Here is a 20,626-nt window from a genome sequence, read left to right as displayed (position 1 = left end):
TCCCCACAAAAAGCTGCGCTCTTGAGCCTCTAGAAAGCAAACACACTCACATACTACACCTGAGCCTGGAGTATGACAAACGCCAGCAACCACGCGACTCCCAGAGGGTCAGCAGAGCCCTTCTTCCGACTGGCCCGAGGCTCAGAATGCCCTTGCATCCAAATCACATCTAAGCCCACCACAGGGGCACCTCAAGCTTCCTCAGCATGGTGTTCAGCTGATCTACTTTTCATTTCCTAACTTCCTTTGAACACAGGAAACACGAATTTAAATATCTGTGAAGTTTAAGTGTACTGAGTTTTGCTGGGTGCTGGTGGCTCATGCCTGTAATCATAGCTACTTGGGAGGCTGAGAACAAGAGGGCTGTGGTTCGAGGCCAGCCTGAGCAAATAGTTCACAAGACCTTATCTCCAAAATAACTAGAGTAAAATGAACTGAAGGTGTGGCTCAACCAGTAGAGTGCCTATTTTGCAAGCATGAAGCCCTGAGTTCAAACCCCAGTCTTAACAATAGCAACAACAAAAACACTGAATTTTCCTAACTATCAGACTGTACAGATACTTACTTTTTCCATTTTAGTAAGCAGGTGGTTATTACTTCAATGACTAGAAATCTTTGAAGGATTTTTTTTGAGTCATGTCTTACTATGAGACCAGACAATCCTTGAACTCATGATCCTCCTGCCTCAGCCTTCTGAGTGCTGGGATTATAGGCAGGTATGAATCACCACACCCAGCTCAAGAAAGCTTAAGCTTTCTGATAATCAGGGCTTCTTCAGTTATAGTCAGTCAGAGGTCAATTACTGAATCAAAGGGATGTGAGAAGACTGGGGAGGCCAATCAATTCATGTTCGACAGCAACACTCACTCTACTTCACTGCAGGGCTTCAGCTCACTCTCAGAACTCTACTGCAGTTTCCTTAGCTAGGGAACACGGCGGTTCACAGCCAACCATTTTCAGTTGTCCAGGGGAGTATGTGAAGTGTGCCTTCCCAGGCCTGCTGCACTGCGAAGTCCTGGGGATGGAGTATGGCTATCTGTTGATGGCAAGCTCCCCAAGGAGGTCAGCATGAGAGCTGCTGGCAGACTACCTCATCTCTTCCACATCCCAACCCTAAGTCCCGTCTTTAGATTCTTGTGTGCCTGACACTGAAGTGATTTACAAAGTAGTTTTTGAAAACTTCTCAAGGTTCTAGAAGAATAAACTGTCTTATGATTTAAAAAGTTCTCACAGTAATACTTACATGGACCTCTGGGTGGAGTTTGATAAGGAACCTTTTCCTCTTAAAGCTTAGTTTACGGACCTTGGACCAGTTGAAGGTGTTGATTTTGGTGGCTCCCTAAAGTACAAGAGAAAGACACACATTGGCATATTTGTAATTTGAACACGCACTCCTTTTCTCATCAGGTAGAGATCGCTTATGTTACATCCTTGACAGACAGCACAGCAGCTCACTTGATATGTTACCATTCCATCTGGAACAGCTCTGAACTAAATGTCAACATGAAATGCACTCATCTGTCTCAGAAAGATGAATTCATTTCTTTCATGGGGCTTTATTACAATTTTTAAAGTCAATGTTAACATTACACGTTTGAAGTCCACTCCAGCAAGGGAAAGCAGCTGGAATGAAGTCAGGTTTCTCTCCTTGGGAAAGGAGCCCTGAAAGGCTGGACTGGCTGCAGCTAAAGTGGAACCCCTGGCTTCCATATCTACAGATGGACAGAGACAGAGAGAAATACAGATTTGTGAGCAGGTGCACACATTGTGTGTAGCTTTGAGAGGGCTTCGGAGCAGTGTCACCCTAAGAGCAATGGGTGCAGCAAGTGCATGGATCTTGGTTTCTTTTTCTGTTTTTTCCAAGTTTTTGAGACAGGGTTTCACTATGTAGCCCAGGCTGGCCAGGGACTTGTGATCCTCCTGCCTCTGTATTCAACCCTGACCTCCAGTCATCACAAAGCTCTCACAGACCAGCAGAACTCCCATCCCCTCCACACAGAGACAGTTCCTGAGGGAAGAGCTGTTGGGTGGGGGGGCTGGTGGCATGGCTCAAGTGGTAGAATGCCTGCCTAGAAAGCCCTGAGTTCAAACCACAGTACCATTGCCCCCCCTCCCAAAAAAAAAAAGACTCCAAGGGGGTGACTTTTTGTTTGACATTAAAATGAATAATGAAAAAGGAATGGGTGCACTCAACAGCAGGCAGCCCTGGTTTGGTGGAAACTGGGAAAGCTGGGGCCAGCTGAAGGCTAGTGGGCTCTAGGACAGCGAGGATAATCACATTTCACTTGTGCTAGAGAAGGAAACAATTTCTCCATTCAGTGAGAGTCAGATCAGGCAACATACAAAGTTCCTCCAACATCTCAATCACCAGAACAAAAATTTATAGCAACAAATCCCACTTAGTGACAGTCTACCTCCACACTACTCCCGCCTCTCCCTGCCTCCGCCACTTACCTGGAATACAAGGACACCAGTGTGGGAGACTGCCAGGTTAATTTTGGTCCCCTCCCGGTCAGAAGCTGTGTGAAACCTGATGCCATACATTTCCAATTTCCTTGCAATCTCAAGCACCTGGAAATCCGACTCAGCAGGCGTCTGGCCCCTGTAAGGAAGGACAAATTGATCATATGAACGAAACGTCAGGTATCTAAGAGAGCCAAACATATTAGAGAAGTGATCAGGAAAACAAAACAAAATAAAAGTACCAACAAACCAACAAGGGGCTTTGTGTTTTCAGAAGGCAGATGGTTCACTGTCTACATTTACCCACTACAAAAACAACATGCCAGCAAAGCACCAGTGTCTCATGCCTGTAATTCTGTTTGGGACGCTAAGATCAGGAGGACAGCATTTTGAGGTCAGATCCGGTAATGTGCAAACGTCCCAGGCAGCTATCAAACATTGTTAGAGGAAATATCATAGATGATTCTCATGTCTTATGAAGTCCACTTAATTTTTTTGGCAGAACTGGGGTATGAACTTGAAGGCCTCAGGCTTGGCTAGCTCAGGCCCTTGGGCTATACACACAGGCCCATTTTTTGCTTTAGTTATTTTCTGGATAAGGTCTTGTGTTTCAGATACGAGATTCTTCTAACTATGGTCTCCCATGTAGCTAAGATGACAAGAGTGTATCACAGAGCCCAGCTATTGGTTGGGGTAGGGTCTCCTGAACTTTTTGCCTGGGCTGGCCTCAAACCAGATCCTCCTGATCTCTGCCTCTTGAGTGGCTGGCATTTTAGGTGTGAGCAACCTAACCAGGCCTAAACCCCCTTTAATACCTTAAGAAAGTATTTTCATAATGTACACTTCTTGTCATTAGCATACACTTTTATAAGAATGAAATTATGAAGTCAAATAAAAATATCATTGCCAAGACAATGTTAGTCTTATCCAAATAAACGTCTTTTAACATGCAATGTGTCTGTGTAGTCCACAGCCCATGTCTCCAGGAAACAAGTGACCATGGTCAGTGCCCCTGAGCAAGTCTCCAAGAAACTGATATTCACAGGCAGTTGCAGTGGTGAGGGAATGGAGGGCACTCTTGTTGGGTCACCCCTGGTCAGTACCCACATTCCACAACTAAATTTGCCTTACAACTCTTTTCCTTCTTACTTCAAACACCTGAACTTTTGAATCTTTAAGGAATAATGCCACTGTAGATTTCTCTCTTCTTGTGATTTCCGTTCTGTGACTATGATACAGAGAACTGACTACACGCTGACAACCTGTCCCCAATATCCCAAACTCATCTGTCCACTTGGGGCTGCCGCCTTAGCTGGACACTTAACAGAAAAGTGCCCAACCCCCCTCCTCTTCAAGGTGTCTACCTCTTGCCCTGTGTGTTCTGGCAGTGAAGGACCTGTCTCCAATAAGGGACAAATCCTGAACTGGAGAATGTCTCTGGCCGGAAAAGCGCTCTTTGCTCTGAGGGCATCAGGGTCTAGACTCATAATAGCTACACCTTTCCTTATACCAGCTGGAGGAAGAGAAAAGGCTAGCAAGAGGTAAAGCCAAGGGCATCCAGGTAAATGGAGTCAGATCCAGCAGTTTCCTCAAGGACCAGGTGAATGGACTCCGGGCCACAAGCACCAACAGACACCAGCGGTACCCCACATATTATATCTAAGTCAGAGGTATGCATGCTCAGTTTTGCCCACACAAAAGGGGGTAATGACAATGCATGCCTCGCAGGGGAACTTAGGACCAAATGCCAGCACAGCAACTGGCTTACTGTGAGCACTGATTAATCACCGTACTGACTCCTGTACCAGCTGGCATTCTACTCTTGCCAGTGCATGAACTGCAACCATCAGTGTCAGTCACTTTGGGCCTTTCCTTCTTCCTCCTCCCTGTTCCCAGACTAATGTGCTTTGCCTGGATTGCTTCCTCAAAGGGCCTCCCGGAGGACAACTGTTTTCACTACACCCACTCCCAAATAGGCTGTGCTTGGACCCTAGCTATGGTGCAGGAGGTATGCTTTTTCTGTGTTCATTTGCAGGAGTACTTTTCTATATTCAGTGCCTGCCACAACGTGAGGGACACACAAAAAGCACTCCCCAAGTACTGTGAATGGTAACATGCATGAAATCCACTCTTGCAGGGGTCTCTAAGACCCGTGGGGGCAAGAACCTTGGCCTGTGACGTTCAAACTGACTCACTGGTGCTTAGAGGAGGGGATGATCTGTAATGGTGGCTGGCACTCAGACGTGAGAGGGCCATCAGTAGGTCCCAGTTCAGCTTTACTCAGGCAAAGTATGAGCAGGGACTTCTTCACAGAGGCCAGGTCTTCCAGGATGCTCACAGGCCAAGCTCCCCCTTTGATAAACCAGAGCTCCTAGTTATTGTACCTGAGCTCACAGAAGCCCCTCCTCATCAGTAATCTCCATTCTGCCTGAAGAGAGCACCAGTGTTAATTCTTAGCGAAATCAAAGGGGTAAATCAAAGTACGTGGTTGCCGCCATGATTCCGATGCCCAGCACAGGTGGATGCAGTCATTTCGGTCCTACTCCACCAGAGTAGGCTTCCCATGGGAGGATGACTCCTTGCCATTCTGCAGGGAACGCAGCTCTCCTCAGTTCCTCCATGAGGCAAGCAGCAGCTCCTGCCCAAGCAGAGCACTCTGCTCACAAGGTCCTTCTCACCAGGTGTCCTTGCCAGCCCTTCCTAAAGCAGTGGTTTTCAGGTATGCCTAAGCTCTGTGTCAGCAGAGCCACATGATGAGGGCAGGTGCATGTCTTGGGACCAGGGAGCAACAGTCATCTCTGCAGTCCAAATCCTACAGAAGCTCAACGGTGGTTCCCTTGGGCTACACATTTAGTCATTACTGCAGGAACCACGTGCTAACAGCCAATCCCGACAGACTTACGTGTGCTCCCGATGGAAGTCTAATATCTTTTCCAGAGAGAGTTCCTGGTTGGGCAAGTACTTGTTGGCTTTGAGGTGCTCTCGATCCAGGGTTTCATCATAATCTCCTATTTCAGCTGAGATGAGACAATGAAAGTCAGTCATTTGGATTTTGAAACAAATGACAAGCATTGTGCATGCAAGTGCATAAACTGACAGCAAAAAATTACCCTAAATTGGTAGTGAGATAAATATAATCCTGAAAAACTCAAGATTTTGGCCAGGTATGGTAGCTCAAGTCTTTAATCCTTGTTACTTGGGAGGCAGAGACAGGCAGATAATGATTCAAGGACAGCCCAGGCAAAAAGTAAGACCATAATTTAAAGAACAAGTCAGGCATGGTGGTGCATAACCCTAGCTAAGCAAGAGACAGAGATAGGATTGTGGCCCAAGGCCAGCCCTAGGCAAAAACATGAGACCCTGTGTGAAAAATAACTTAAAAGGGCTGGGGATCCAGTTCAAATGGTAGAAAGCTTGCCTAGAACATGAGGCCCTGAGTTCAAACACTACTACTGGCAAAAAGAAAAGCAAACACAAGATTTTGTATTTTATTTTTCCAAATATTTTATACTATTAAAAGGAAAACAAAAATGCAGGTGAAGGGAATTTTTGACTCCTGAAAAGCAAAGACTCTGGTGAGGACTCTACAGAGGCAAAGGGTGAACTCTGAGTCTAATGTGCTTATTATTTTTTAGAAGCACACTTTAAAAGGTGCCTCATGGGGGCTAGAGGTATGGTTCAAGTGGTAGAGTGCCTGCCTAGTAAGCATGAAGCTTACTCAAACCCCAGCAGCGTACACACACACACACACAAAGCCAGGCACTGGTGGCTCATGCCTATAATCCTAGCTACTTGAAAGACTGAGATCAGGAGGACTGGAGGTTTGAGGCCAGCTCAAATTGTTTGCAAGACCACATCTCCAAACTAACCAGAGCAAAATGGACTGGTGGAGTGGCTCAAGGGGTCTAGTGCCTGCTTTGCAAGCACGAAGTCCTGAGTTCAAACCCCAGATCCACACACAAAAATAAATAAAAAAGGTTGTCTCATAGCTACAGTGACCAAGAAAATGTATTGTGTTTTAAATCTTTTTTTTTTTTCCTTTAGGGTTTTTCAAATTTCCTTACTTCATGTATTTTAAGGCTACAAATATTCTTAATACTATCAAATCCAGTAATTTTAAGCAGTAAGACTTCATAGTAAGGTTGCAAGCACAGGCTGAGCTCCCCTCACCACAAACATCTGAGAGTGAACAGCCAACAGGGTGCCCATCCACTCATGTTATCCATACCTACCAAGAGGGACATTCTGACCTATGGCAAGCTTCCCTCCCCACCCAGATTCAGACTCTATTTATGTTTTACCACTTGCCCAACTGTCTCTGTAGCAGAAAGACCCAGTTCACAATATACTGTGTCTCTCTGGCTTCCTTTGATCTGAGAAGGACACTCTGAAAAGAAAGCTGCAGCTGAGTAGTTGCTATACCTCACAGGCTAAGCATACACTCTTGGCACCACCAAGAGTTGTGAAGAACTGAGGCCAATAGGAAAAGGGGACCAGGAACTAGAGAAAAGGTTAGATTAAAAAGAATTAACCTAGAAGGTAACACCCACGCACAGGAAATCAATGTGAGTCAATGCCCTGTATAGCTATCCTTACCTCAACCAGCAAAACCCCTTGTTCCTTCCTATTATTGCTTATACTCTCTCTACAACAAAATTAGAGATAAGGGCAAAATAGTTTCTGCTGGGTATTGAGGGGGGGAGCGGGAGGGGGTGGAGTGGGTGGTAAGGGAGGGGGTGGGGGCAGGGGGGAGAAATAAACCAAGCCTTGTATGCACATATGAATAATAAAAGAAAAATGAAAAAAAAAAAAAAAAGAATACACTGAAAAGCTGTGTACCTGGGAAGCCTTCAGACCAAATGAGAAACAAAACAAAGTCAGTTTAAAAGTATTTATTTATGTAGTCAAGTCCCACAGAGCAGGCAGGCAAATCCATGGTAAAACCTGCTGCTTGAAGAGGGTTTGTCTGAGGATACTCACTGAATCTCTGCTGTGCTTACCAACTTCTAAAACTTCTGAAGCTTCCTGCACTAGATGTCCTGCACTGAAGTCTCAGAGACACAGGTCAGCCTATGCAAAGGACATGGCCTGGCCTCCAGTTCAGAAGCAATATGAGCATTTTCCCTTCGAGTCTGATGGCTTCATGAGGCTCTATAAAGCAAACACCTGTTTCTCAGAATCTCCGCCTACATTTCTGTTTACTTTTTTTCTATTAGTGTATTAATTCTACAGAGTTTCACTGAGATATTTCTATACATGCATATAATGTACTTTGAGCAAATATACACTGTCACTTTTTAAAATCACTTCCTCCTCCCTTCATATGTGTGTGTGTGTGTATGTGTGTGTGTATTTGTGTGTGTGTGTGTGGTAACTTGGTCTCATGTCAAGTTAGGCAGGCACTCTACCAGTTGAGCCATGCTCCCAGCCCTCACTTTTGTTTTTGAAGTAACTTTAGTTCTTCACGCTCTTCTGTGCCATCTTTTATTCCATGTGAGATACTGAAGGAAAGCTATCTTTCTCCTTCACAGTTAAGGTTTAGTCAGAGAGGACTGTGATTTTCACCTTCAGGAGGTCCCTTTCTGGGCATGCTGAAACCTTGTTTATGGTCTGGCTGTAGAAGGGAGATGCACAAAGGCAACCAGTGCGGTGGTACACATCTATAATTGTCAACACTGCCCAGGCAGAGAGAGTTCAAGGCCAGTCTGAGTTACAGAGTGTCTCAAAACATCAAGGAAAGCTGGGCACCAGTGGCTCACGCCTATAACCCTAGCTACTTAAGAGGCAGAGATCAAGAGAGATATTAGTTCAAAACCAGCCTGGGCAAATAGTTTGCGAGACCCTATCTCAACCCATCACAAAAAAAGGCTGGTGGAGTGGCTCAAGGTGTAGGCCCTGAGTTCTAACCCCAGCATCACAAAACAACACAAGAAAACCCCATCAAGGGCTGTGGATGTAGTTCAGTGATAGAGCACATGCCTAGCATGTTGTAAGGTCTTGGGTTTGAGCGCCAGGACACAGTAGGAGTGGTGGGAGGAACACAAAAGCATAAATGAGACAGAACCCATGTGGCTACAGATTTCGGCCTTGAGCCTATAGGTAGAGACTGTTTGCTTCAAGGAATCCCACTTTACAGAAATTAAACTTCAGCTTATTAAGAGTATATTGGAATAGAAGTGCCTCATTTTTTGATCAGGCTTGTTAGTTATACATGTGTACCAGCAACTAAATGTGGTGCTGTACCCAGGACATCGCCTGTACAGGCCTCCCTCTGGGGGTGGAGATACTAACACTGCAGAAGGTGGGATGTGAGAAGGGCCGCAGTGGTGGTGGCACAAGTCAGGCGCTCCTCCAGTAGGTCTCTCTTGAGTTGCAAGGCAAACAAGTACCTAGAAGGAGTTCAAAATAAGACAAAGATCAACTCCACATGTTCTCTGAATGTAATGCAGACAAATCTCTGAAGCAATAGAGCAAACAAGCCCTGGGAAGCAGCAGCAACCAAGAGTGAACAAAATGCAGGGCTCTCATGAAACCAGCAAGGTTACAAAAGGGCTTTCATGCAATGAACAGGCACCAAGCAAAGGTCAGTTCAGCAGACTGAGTCACACACGTCAGAGTACCCAAAGTGCTGAGCCTACGTAGAGGCATTTCAATGAGAACAAAGGGAAGAGAAATGATCTCTTTCAGGCATACCAGATTCCTACACAATCACACTTTCTGCAGCAATACCTTCAATGAGGAAGTTCACAAATTCATATTGTAAAACTGCACTCACAATTTTAGGTGAAATAGCAGAAATACACAATTAAGAAGCAGCTTAAATTTAAACTTAAATTTAAAATGTGCAATTTAACAGATTGGTAATATTGGGTCTTGGTTAGGATCTGAGAAACAGGCACTCTGAAATATCACTGGTGAGAATGCAACCAGAGAAGGCAATCTGAAAATATTTACATATTTATTCCATCAACAAGTAATTATTGAGCATATATTACTCTTTTAAGTTCCAAGTTTTGTTCTTGGAGGTGGAATACAATGGTGAACAAGAGAAACTTACCTGGCCTTATTAAAGAATTTCCACTCTCGTGCAAGCTATCAAAATCCACTACATTTTCTTCAAATTTAAAATGTACATGCCCTTGAACTTGTAAGTTCCATTTCTACAAACCTTTTCTATAGCAGAATTCTGAGTTTACAAAGATAATGTGGACCATCATGTTTCTTTGCAGCATTTTAATAGAGAAAATAATGAAAATAGCACAAATACGCACTAGTAAGAGAATGACTACATAAACCAGGTTACAGACTACACTACTATGGAAAGATGTCTAACACATGCTATTGAATGGGGGAAAAATTCAGCCCATAGTTCAATATGTATTTCTTGGTACTGCTTTCCAACAATTGTATCATTAAGGTCTTATGTCCCTGGGCCATTCATTGGGAAAATTTCTGCTCAAACACTGGCACTTAAATGAAGAATTGGGTGGGTGGGTGGGCAGGGACAAAGGATTTTTTTTTTCTCTAGACTGCTTTATTTGAAAGGTTTTTCTTTGCCATAAACATGTACTTATTGTTTCTTTTCTTTTGGTTTGAACTCAGGGCTTAGCAGGCGCTCTATCACTTGAACCATACCACAACCCTTTTTGCTTTGTTTTTCAACCAAGGGTCTTACATTTTTTGCCCAGAACCAGCCTTGCACTGTAATCTTCCTACTTCTGTCGCCCAAGTAGCTGGGATTAAAAGCCTGATCTATCATGACCAACTCAAACATGTACTTTTTAACAAATAAAGAAAAAAGGCCTTCTGCATAAAAAATGAGAGAAAGGGAGTAGCTGTAAAACTGACTTCATATGAGTCCTGAGTCTTAGACCCAGGATCCTGGAGAACACTTTCTGTTACCCCTAGTTTTCAGGGATATATTTAAAAGTGAGACTCCCTCAATAGAAACTTCATGGTGATTTTCAGGTACCCAATATACTATCAAGGTAAGTCTGTGCTTACTCACACAAAAAAAGCACTTTTCTGCTATCCTGGAGATTACTCTCCTCAAGTTAAAAATGAGAGGTTGAGTTGCAGGGCTCTCTTCCTTTCCTTGCAGCTGGTACTTCAAGATTTTCTGATATTACCATGGTCTGCAGAAGCCTTTAAGAGACAGTCCATAAGATGCTATGCTGTGGTTCATTCTGGAACCTGGTCTGGGCAAGCCTCAGGGCTAAGGGTCATTCTACAGTCACTAGGAGAGCACCCCATTCTCTTTCACCTGCAGCTGACCTGGTGTTTGAGCTGATTTTTAGGTTACTGCTTTATTCCACAGTGTAAAACCGATACATGTATGCGCCAAAAAGTACAAGAAAAAAGCTTTCTGGATCTATTGGCCAGATGACTACTGTTAGCATTTTCTTCAATAATTTCTGCAAAAAATCAGCATTGAATTAGAGTAGCAAAAGAAACTACCTAAGATATTTCACACTCATAAAGTCCATCACACAGTGTACTTCTCCCAGTTACACAGATTTATTATGTATATGAGCAAAACTCCTCTGAACTTCACGCACATAAATAAATCTAAGTTCATCTAGAGAATATCACTACCTAATATCAATTCCAGTTTTAATTCTAAAAGTTTGTATGATAAACCTTTCTTCTAAGTCCAACTTCACACTTGTGTTTGTGAAAGAATCAACTGCCAAAATGCTTCTTTTCACTGTTCTAACATTTACTATTTTTATGTTATACCAATATACTGATTCATTCATTCTTAATCATAATGAAGGAATATAAAACTCCTGTTGACATCAGCGCCAGTTCAGTGTGAGCTCTTCACCTTGTATATTCTTCCTGCAACTGACCAGGATCAGGTGGGAAAAATTTTACAGCCAGGTGAAGCACTGCATTCTTTGGCCCTGTAAGAAGAAAAATTTCCAACTTCACAAATACAGACAATCTCTGTATCAACTCTTGCCATATATTACTGTGCAACTGACCTATGCTTTTAAACAGACTGTTAGAGCATTTTTTTCTAAATAAGATGATATTAGAAAGTTTTCTGGCTGGGGTGATGGTGCATACTTATAATCTCAGCTAACCAGGAGGTGGAAGTAGGAGGATCATAGTTAGAGGTCAACCTAGGCAAAAGTGTGAGACCTTATCTGAAAAACAAACTATAAGGAAAGGGACTGGGGGCGTAGCTGAATGGTAGAGTGCTTGACTAGAAAGATCAAGGCAAGTCCAATCCCTGGTATCAGAAGGAAAAACTTTTTCCTATGCATGAATTTATGAGTTCTAAGAATCAATCACAAGTATCAAAGAGAAATTTCAAGTCTTTTGCCATAAGCAGAGATTAGTCAAAAAACCTTTAAAAATAAACAGAAAATTACACATTAAAATTCAAAGGTTGGGAGTGGTGGTGCCTGCATGTAAACCCAGCACTTGTGACTTCCAAATTTGAGGCAAGTCACCTAGGACCATCTGAATTAAATCTATTTCTCCCACCTTTCATTGCAGGTTTTTTTTTTTGGCAGTACAGGGGTTTGAACTCAGGGCCTTGAACTTGCGGCAGGCACTCTACCACTTGAGCCATGTCCCCAGCCCTGCACTGCAGATCAAAACTAAACAGCAAGGAACCCATCATCAGTAAGTACATGAGTGCCATCTACAAAGTGATGATGGACACGCCTAGGGTCTGAATGTTCCAGAACAAGGTGTCTTTTTGTACTGGGGTTTGAACTCAGGGCCTTGCACTTGTTAGGAAGGCACTTTACCACTTGAGCTATGTCCCTAACCTTTTTGTTATAGTTATTTTTTGGTAGGGTCTCACATATTTTGCCATGGCTGGCTTGAACTACAGTCCTACTTATGCCTCCCACATATCTAGGATGACAGGCACACACCACCATGTCCAGCTTTTTTGTTGAGATGGGGTTTTGCTAAGGGCTGGCCTCGAACAGCCTCCACAGGCGTAAGCCACCTGGTATAGCCACAAGGCATCGTTTTTTTAATTTTTATTTAAAAAGGTTTTTTGGCAGTACTGGGTTTGAACTCAGGGCCTCATGCTTGCTAGGCAGGCGCTCTACCACTTGAGCCGCTCCACCTTAAATATATAGTGGCTTCTAAGAAAATCAGCTGTGCACTGTATCTTTTTGGTGGCACTGGGATTTGAACTCAGGGACAAGGCATCTTAAATGAATAGAAGTTTGAAAGTTAAACGACTTACTTCGTACTTGCTTAATGATGGGTTTCATAGGTTCAAGCCAAATCTAAAGAGGATTTAACAGAAGAGAAAAAAATCTATTAGATAATTTATTTAATAAGTATGCTATAAAATATCATTTTTTTAATTAATAGAAATATTTATGAAAAATATTTGATTCTGTTGCCTTTTTTTTTTTTTCCACAGTACTGGGGCTTGAACTCAGGGCCTACACCTTAAGCCACTCCACCAGCCTTTTTTTGTGAAGGGTTTTTTGAGATAAGGTCTTGTGAACTATTTGACTGGGCTGGCTTCGAACCTCTATCCTCCAGATCTCTGCCTCCTGAGTAGCTAGGATTATAGGCATGAGCCACTGGCACCTGACTAAAGAGTGTGTTTTTTTTTTTTTTTGGTGGTATTGGGGTTTGAATTCAGGACCTCATGTTTGCTAGGCAGGAGCTCTACCACTAGAATCACTCCACCAGCTCTGTTGCCCTCTTACATACAAATTAAATCTTGGTACAACAAACTGTGCAAGCTCAGCAATGGCTGCTTCATGAAGTTGGGATAACATTAAACTTGCTTTCATATTGGATACCTCTACTGAGTCAAGCAGAATGCAGTTGTTTGTGTGCATAGAAGAGGCAGTACTGGGGCTTGAACTCAGGTCTTCATGTTTGCTTAGGCAGGAGATCTACCACTTAAGCCACTCCATCAGCCCTACCAATAACATGTGCTAACACCTAACAAATATTTGGTACACACTGCACTTTAAACAAATCAGGAGTGCTGCTGCATGAAAGAGGTCTGCTGTAGCATCAGAGCAGAGAAACTCAGGCAAACAGCTGTACTGCTGAGGACATGAGAGGCCACACAGAGGTCCATGTGATGGTGGGACTGGAGTTGGAACTCGAGGCTTTGAGCTTGCAAAGCAGGCAGCCACTCACAAAGAAAGCACTACTACTGCTTGAGGCACACCTCCAGCCCAACTGTAGACTTCTTTAAAGTAGTTACATCTATAAATACTAAAGAACTAACTTTTTTAGGTTATATCTATTTATTTATTAAACTAGCAAAATGAGTTAGTTTGATCAAAATCCACTTTTGATATGATTATCAGGTAGGATGCATCAGAGGTTGTTATGATAACCCAGAAGAAGGGTTTCCTTGGTACATGTGCTAATGGACAGAACAAGGTTTGGAAGGCTGTGCATTCAAACTTAAAGGAAGATATATTTTCTACAGCTAAAAATAAAATATTTTAATAGCACGAATTTGGTAAGAATAATGTGCTGATTATCAAATATCTTATTTATGTCATTACAGTAGATTCCCAAAGCCTCTTTGTGCATTGAGCACATAAAAATACTCTATAACACAGCCAGAGCTCGTTTCCAAAATCGAGTCAAAAGCACATACCCAGTAGGACTGGATGTTCTGAAACTCCAACCCGAAGTAGTCACACTCGATCAGATTCAAATGTTTCCACACTTGTGTCAGCAAAACCTGGCCATCACACTTAGGCTGCAAGGAGACAGATTTAAAAAAAAGTTCACCGACTGGATGGAGAACCATGAAAATTTGTGAAAACTGGCAATTTCTTGCTTCATTTTGCCTCCTAGTGTCTAAGAAAGACTTACAACTATCACAAAGTAAACACGTGAATCTGAGGCATCAGTGCTTAGAAACAAAATAAGTACATAAATATAAAAAACTCTTCCATTTTACATTCTTAGTGTGTTTTTATTCATATTTCTGTGTTATTTTAGGCTACAGAAATCATTTCTAGTTTCAGTTAACATCTATCTAATAATTTTGATATGTGCTAAAAAATGGAGTCCCACAGTCTCTTTATAGGATCCCCGTGAACAATTTTCCACTTGACAGCATTTGCATTAGTTAACTCAGACTGCTATAAAACTTCTGAAGAGAACAAAGTTACAATCTAGAAACATACTGAAAATATAATACAATTTAACTTCTGTTTCACTCTTACAATTTAGGCAAAGAAAAGAAATGGCAATTAAGCATTAAAAAGGTTCTAAATCTCTCTAATAAAAAGATAAGTTAGTGAGATTTTACTTTTCATCTATCACAGAAGATGGGAAGTGTGAGAAAATAGCTATGACAACATAGTGCTGAGGAGAATTTAAGTTAATACAACGCTGGAGGGAAGGTGGGTTCAAAATACTCTTCAAAATTTAGTGTACATTTATCTTTGCCCCAGCCAAGTCTACTTCTAGAACTTTCCCCTAAGATAGTCTCAAACTGTACAGAGCTAATTTCACAGAACTAATTCAGTAAAGGATTGGTAAAATAAGTAGTAGTATATAGCCATAAAAGAAAATTATGCAACCCTCAGAAAGAACACAGAACTCTCTATGTACTATCATGGAATAAAGTCTATAGCATACAGATTAGTTAAGAAAATAAAAGGTTCTGTTTCTGTACAATGTTATGGAATATGATTCTGTTTCCTAATACACACACCATTTATAAATTTATATACAGTAAGAATGAGGGCTGTACACCAAATCTTTAACAGTAACCACTGTTTCAGGACTGATAGGAGGAGGAGGGAGGCAGGTCTTTTGTTTCAAGACATTATACTTCTTCAAGTTTAAACGGCAGACTTTCTGTGTATCAGCAATGTTTAGGTTCCTTGAAGAATTCTTTGGAGGAATAAAAGTCTGCACTCATTTGTAACAAAAAAGCACACAGAAAATAAAAGTACAGTAAGCGCCACCTTAAAATGGAAGGTGAGCTAGAGTGGCCTTACATTGTAAATACAATTTATAAAAAAACAAAACAGTGACTATCCGGGGTTGAAGTCACTGGCATCAACTCTTATAGCCTATCAGTGAGAACTCTGATAGGGTGGGCATCTCAGAGGGGTGCTCTGTAGCTCAGAGAACACACCTGTAACTTGTGCTTCTCAGACTGAGCAAACAAACACCCTGGTTAACCAGCTGAAAATCATGGCAACCACAGTGTTTTCTATCAATCCCTTGTGGGCCCAAAACCACTGAGTTAGAGGAGCATGCTAGGAATCCTCTTAGACCATCCATTTCCCACACCTCCATCCCCTCTACCAGGATAACCATGCAGAACAGTCCTTCCTCGTGACTTTCTACTTAACAGTGGTGGTTATGTTTGAGGCTGAGGGTGGGCTTGGAGTGAGAGAGCCCATGCATGCCTCAAGTATTCCCTTAGGGAAATTCCCTCTCCCTTCCCTTCTGTTAGCCTCTAGTGCATCTGTTGAAATCCAATACAAAGTTCAAGCATCTGTGATGGCCTCTTAATTTCTGTCAATTCTATTCACATACTACTTGGTAGTCACCTGTAGCATGGCACTGATTGTCTACCTTTTTGTTTAGGAAGGTGAATTCCAAAGGGCAGGAACTGGGTCCTCTCCATGGTTGTGTCTCTGGGCCTAGCACACAGTAGGTGCACCACAATGCCTAACTCTCGACCACCTACTGCTGCTTCTGATTCCAATGGCCGTTATGGGGGCTGAGCCCTCTTCCAACGAAACAGGAGGCCATTCCTCTAACCATCCTTCCTCTTCTTCTCTTTTTTCTCCTTTTCTTTCATCATTTTTACTCTTACTTACCTGTGTATACACTGTTTGTGCTCCTCCCTCTCCACCCCGCCCCCATTTCTGGGTCCTTCCTCTTCTACTGCCTGGCCACCCAGGTGCCAAACCAACTGTTCCACAGGGTGGTGCAGCCTGGGCTTCTACCAGCAGGTCTGTCCTACTGGACCAGGGAAATCCCTGTGCCAACTATGCAGATGCACAGGCACACGTTCAAGATGCACCTGTTATCCTGTTTTGTTGCACATAAATATACATCTGTGGATACTGTCAATCTCCAAATGTGAAACTAATATAAACGAATAAAGTTTTTTTAACTCAATTATCCCAAATTTGAATAACAAAAGGAATTTCATATTCTCTGTATCACCTGAAACCAGCCTCAACTCCCACAAAATGCTTCAGATTCAAGTGTTTTTATAAACCTTGAAGGAATGGACATTCCCAAAGCTATTTAAATTTCTTCAAATCAATGGGGAGTTTTTTTTCCCCCAAACCCACGCACTCATACACATGCATCCTTACAGAAAAATTCAAATTTATGGACTAATTAAAAATATCCTAAGTAAAATATCAGCAAATCTGGGGATAAACAAGAATAATAGAAGAGGTGAAATTGATCAATGTACATTATATGCATGTATGGAAATATTACAACAAGACCTTTTGTACAATTAATATACACAAAAAGGAGAGGAAAATCTATTGGCAAATATAAGGCAGTAACAACTGAAAGAATACTGTACTATAATCAGGTAAAGTTTATTAAAGAACAGAAGGACAGTTAAATAATATTAGAAAATTTATTAATATATCATATCAACAGATCATATAGAAAAAATAATACTATGATTAGAATAATTGAGAGGCTAAGAAGGATCTAATTAAATCAATTTCCAGTTCCTCCCTCTCCCCACCCTGTGGTACTGGGGACTGAACCAAGGGTCTTGTGCTTGGCAAGGGCTTTACCACTTGAGCTGTGGCTCCCTGCTCATCAATTTCTAGTCTTGATACAATTTTTTTTGTGAGACTGAACTCAGGGCTTTGCACTTTCAAAGCAGTTACTCTGACAGTTGAGCCACACCCCAGAGTCCCTTTTGTTCTGGTTATTTTGAGACAGGGACTCACAAACTATTTGCCTGGGCTGGTGTCAAACTGTAATCCTCCAAGCTCAGACTCCCAAGTAGCTAGGAATATAGGCATGAGTCACTGGTGCCTGGCTTTGATATAAATTCTTAATGAAACAGGAAATGATATGCAAAAAAATAGTCACAAACCATATAGTAAAGAACCCACACAACGGAAAACAAATAACCAGGCAAAATGAACAGAGGACTTGAGAGACACTTTTCCAAAGATGTAAAAGTAGCCACAGGGCTGGGTCACAGCTCAGTGGTAGATGTGCATGCTTGCCTGCTATGAACAGGCCCTGGATTTGACCCTTAGTGCCAGAAAAAGAAGAAGAATGCAAGAATGGACAAGAAAATTCTGAGAAAAAAAGAGAGAACTAGTATTATCAGACATTAAGATTATTGAAAACAGTAATTAACAAGGGTGGTAATGTTGTATGTCTACACAGGCAAATCAGTGGAACAGAACAGGAGGTAAAGAAATACACTAAAAAATATAAAATACTGATAGATTTGATAAAAGTGATGTTTCAAATTTGTGAGGAGAAACAGAAAACACAATAAATACTACTGGGTATCCATCTGGAAAAAATGAGACTATACCCTTACTTCATGCTTTACAGTGTAATAAATTCAAAGTAAGTTAAAAAAGCATCTATTCAAAGTACTACAACAAGATAATTCTGCTGTATACTCTATTTTCAGTAGGCTACAGAAGATAAAAGCTGCAATAGGAGACTTTGAGAGATTGGGTAACATACACACACCTCAATCTGTACAGAAAGAAACATTATAAAGCTAGAGAGTTCTTCAAAGGCAAACAGAGGAAAAAAATGATAGCTTCTATGCTGAACAAAGGGGCTAATTTCTTAAAACATACCAGACGGCAAGAATCAGCAAGTAAAAAGATTTCACACTAAGCACAAACACAAGGAGCCTCCATGTTGCTGAACACAGGAAGATGCTAGGAGACTGGGGTGCCCAGAGGGCACTATGTCCTTCCCTATAGGTTGCCCTTTGTATTTCCTCATCTGGTTCTTCCTCTACATCCTTAACAATAAACAGTAAATGTAAAAATAATAAAATTAAAAAGAAAGAAGGAAAAACAGGCAAAAGGACAGGCTGTTCCCAAAAAAAGGAAACATAAATTATGTTTAAACACATAAAAAGAGGCTTATTGACTCAGAGATGTGCAAATCAATATTGCACTGAGATACTGGTTTTTTTTTTTTTTTTTGGTTTATCAGATTGGCAAAACTCAAGAGTCTGAAAGTACATTGTGTCTGAGAGTGTGGGAAACAGGCGAGCTCATGTAGGGCTGGTGGGAACAAAGTACAACCTCTAGGGGGGCCAGGCAACCAAAATTCAAATATACACACCACTGTCCAAAAATTCCACTTCTTAGAAGCATTTCACAGATACAAATTCATGTGTGTTAAAGAATATTTGTTGCAATAATGCTAACAGCAAATCATTAAATAGACTCTAAATATATACCAAAAGATTTATTTATTATGCCTAATAAATTATGGTACATTGAATGATGAAATTCTAGGTAAAGCTGTAGGGCAAGGATGCTCTCTGTTCTAAAATGGAAGCATCTCCAGGACACACTGCTAAGAGACAAAAGCAAGGTACAGAGCAGCAATACGCCTCCCTCTGGTAAGCAGAGGAATGTGGAAATGTGGGTAGAGATGGAATGTGTGATGGGTGTGTGCACATGTAGACAGATGCACAGATTCTCTCTGTAAAGACCACAGTAAACTAGGGATAGTGGCTGGTTCCAGACAACAGAACTATGTGACTGTCTTATTCTTCTATGCTTTTTCAAATTTGTATCATGAACACATGCAACTTTTTTTTAGGTCTATATATATATATATTTTTTTTTTTCTTTTTTTTGTGGGACTAGAGTTTGAACTTGGGGCTTCAAACTTGCAGAGCAGGTACTCTACCTCTCGAGCCACTTCTCTAGTCCTAAATCCATAATTATTTTTTAAAAAAAATAAGCTGAGTATGGGGGGTGGGCTGTGCTCACAAAGGACCATGCACAGGAAGCCAGAGGGGTAAGGGAGTGTGGGGTGTGGCCAAGAAAGGCTGCAGCCTGGAACAGGATGTCAAACAGTAAGAGAGAAGGTATTTCTTGGCCTGACATGGAAGGCCAGAGCCCCTAACTGCGCACTGAGAGGTCCTGTGAATAGAAGACTCCAAAAGCAAGGAGCACATGAACATTCGTAGGAGAAAGGGCTGATGCTAGGTCTAAGGCAAGGAAGATAAAGATAAAACAAGGAACATCCTGTGCTGGAAAGCAGAGACGCCCTCAGAGTGACGTAGGTATGTCCAATGATGGAGAGCAATCTTCAATGGCCACATCTGGGACAGACTGACCATCACAGCAAGTAGGGACAGGATTATGAAAACCCAACTGAACAGAATAGGACCTATAATTGAATAAGCTCAAAGTCTGAGGAGCAGAGAGATGTGTCCATGGCTTTAAGGAACCTCTTTACTGTGGAGTCCATCAGATACCACAGTAATCAAGTAGTCAAAGCAATCATCACCAGAAATGGGACACACTGAATCCTGTGCTCTGTAACAGAATGCATAAGCATCTGGCACCCCTTTAGTGCTATCCCTGCCAAGGATGCATGACCCAGTCCAGTCATGAGGAAACAGCAAAGTCTGACACACACCTAACAAAGTAACTGTTGTGATCTTTGTTTCTGTCAGTTGCTTCTTCTCTTAACAAAATTCCAGAGACAATTCACTTATAAAGAGAAAGGGTTTAAGGCTGCATGCATGGCTCAAGTGGTAGAGCTGAGTTCAAACCCCAGTACCACCAAAAAAGAGAGAGGGTTTATTTTGGCTCACGTTTTTGGAGGCTCCAGTTCAAGAATGGGGTGAGGGGATATTGCTTTGTGTCACTGACAAGGCAGCCCATCATGGCAGGGGTGCATGGTGCACCAAACTGCTCACCTCAATGACCAGAAAGCAAAAATAAGATGAGGGAGGGGCCATGGGGTTCCACTATCACTTAAGGGGTATGTTCCCAATTGTCTAAGGACCTCTCACTAGAGCAGGCCCACCTCTCAAAGGTTCTACCGTATTCCAACAGCACTATCTGGGATCAAACCATTAACACATGGGCCCTTGAGGGGCATTCAATATCTAACCTGTAGCAGTCTTCAAAACTGTTAAGGTAGTTGGGCACCGGTAGCCCATGCCTGTAATCCCAGCTACTTGGGA

At 42.1% G+C, this 20,626-nt stretch overlaps 1 protein-coding gene across 8 annotated transcripts in view; it reads right to left on the bottom strand.

The window, feature by feature from the left end:
* The window catches only part of Farp2 (FERM, ARH/RhoGEF and pleckstrin domain protein 2), a 106,048-nt gene that overhangs the window by 47,335 nt on the left and 38,087 nt on the right, over window positions 1-20,626 (bottom strand). For all 8 annotated transcript variants that reach the window (XR_012447457.1, XR_002212000.2, XM_074072272.1 and 5 more), the window contains exons 3-9: window positions 14,075-14,179; window positions 12,680-12,722; window positions 11,291-11,369; window positions 8,755-8,852; window positions 5,366-5,480; window positions 2,455-2,602; window positions 1,244-1,339 (exon numbers count right to left, since the gene is read on the bottom strand). Coding sequence is in view for 6 of the 8 variants with exons in the window: in XM_074072272.1 (XP_073928373.1) it covers window positions 1,244-1,339; window positions 2,455-2,602; window positions 5,366-5,480; window positions 8,755-8,852; window positions 11,291-11,369; window positions 12,680-12,722; window positions 14,075-14,179 (684 nt within the window). In the remaining 2 variants the exon portion in view is untranslated. The remainder of the gene's footprint in view (window positions 1-1,243; window positions 1,340-2,454; window positions 2,603-5,365; window positions 5,481-8,754; window positions 8,853-11,290; window positions 11,370-12,679; window positions 12,723-14,074; window positions 14,180-20,626) is intronic.

Source organism: Castor canadensis, chromosome 4 (genome assembly GCF_047511655.1).
Source record: "Castor canadensis chromosome 4, mCasCan1.hap1v2, whole genome shotgun sequence".
In the NCBI taxonomy this organism is placed as follows: Eukaryota; Metazoa; Chordata; class Mammalia; order Rodentia; family Castoridae; genus Castor; species Castor canadensis.
This window is presented reverse-complemented; position numbering and strand designations above follow the sequence as displayed.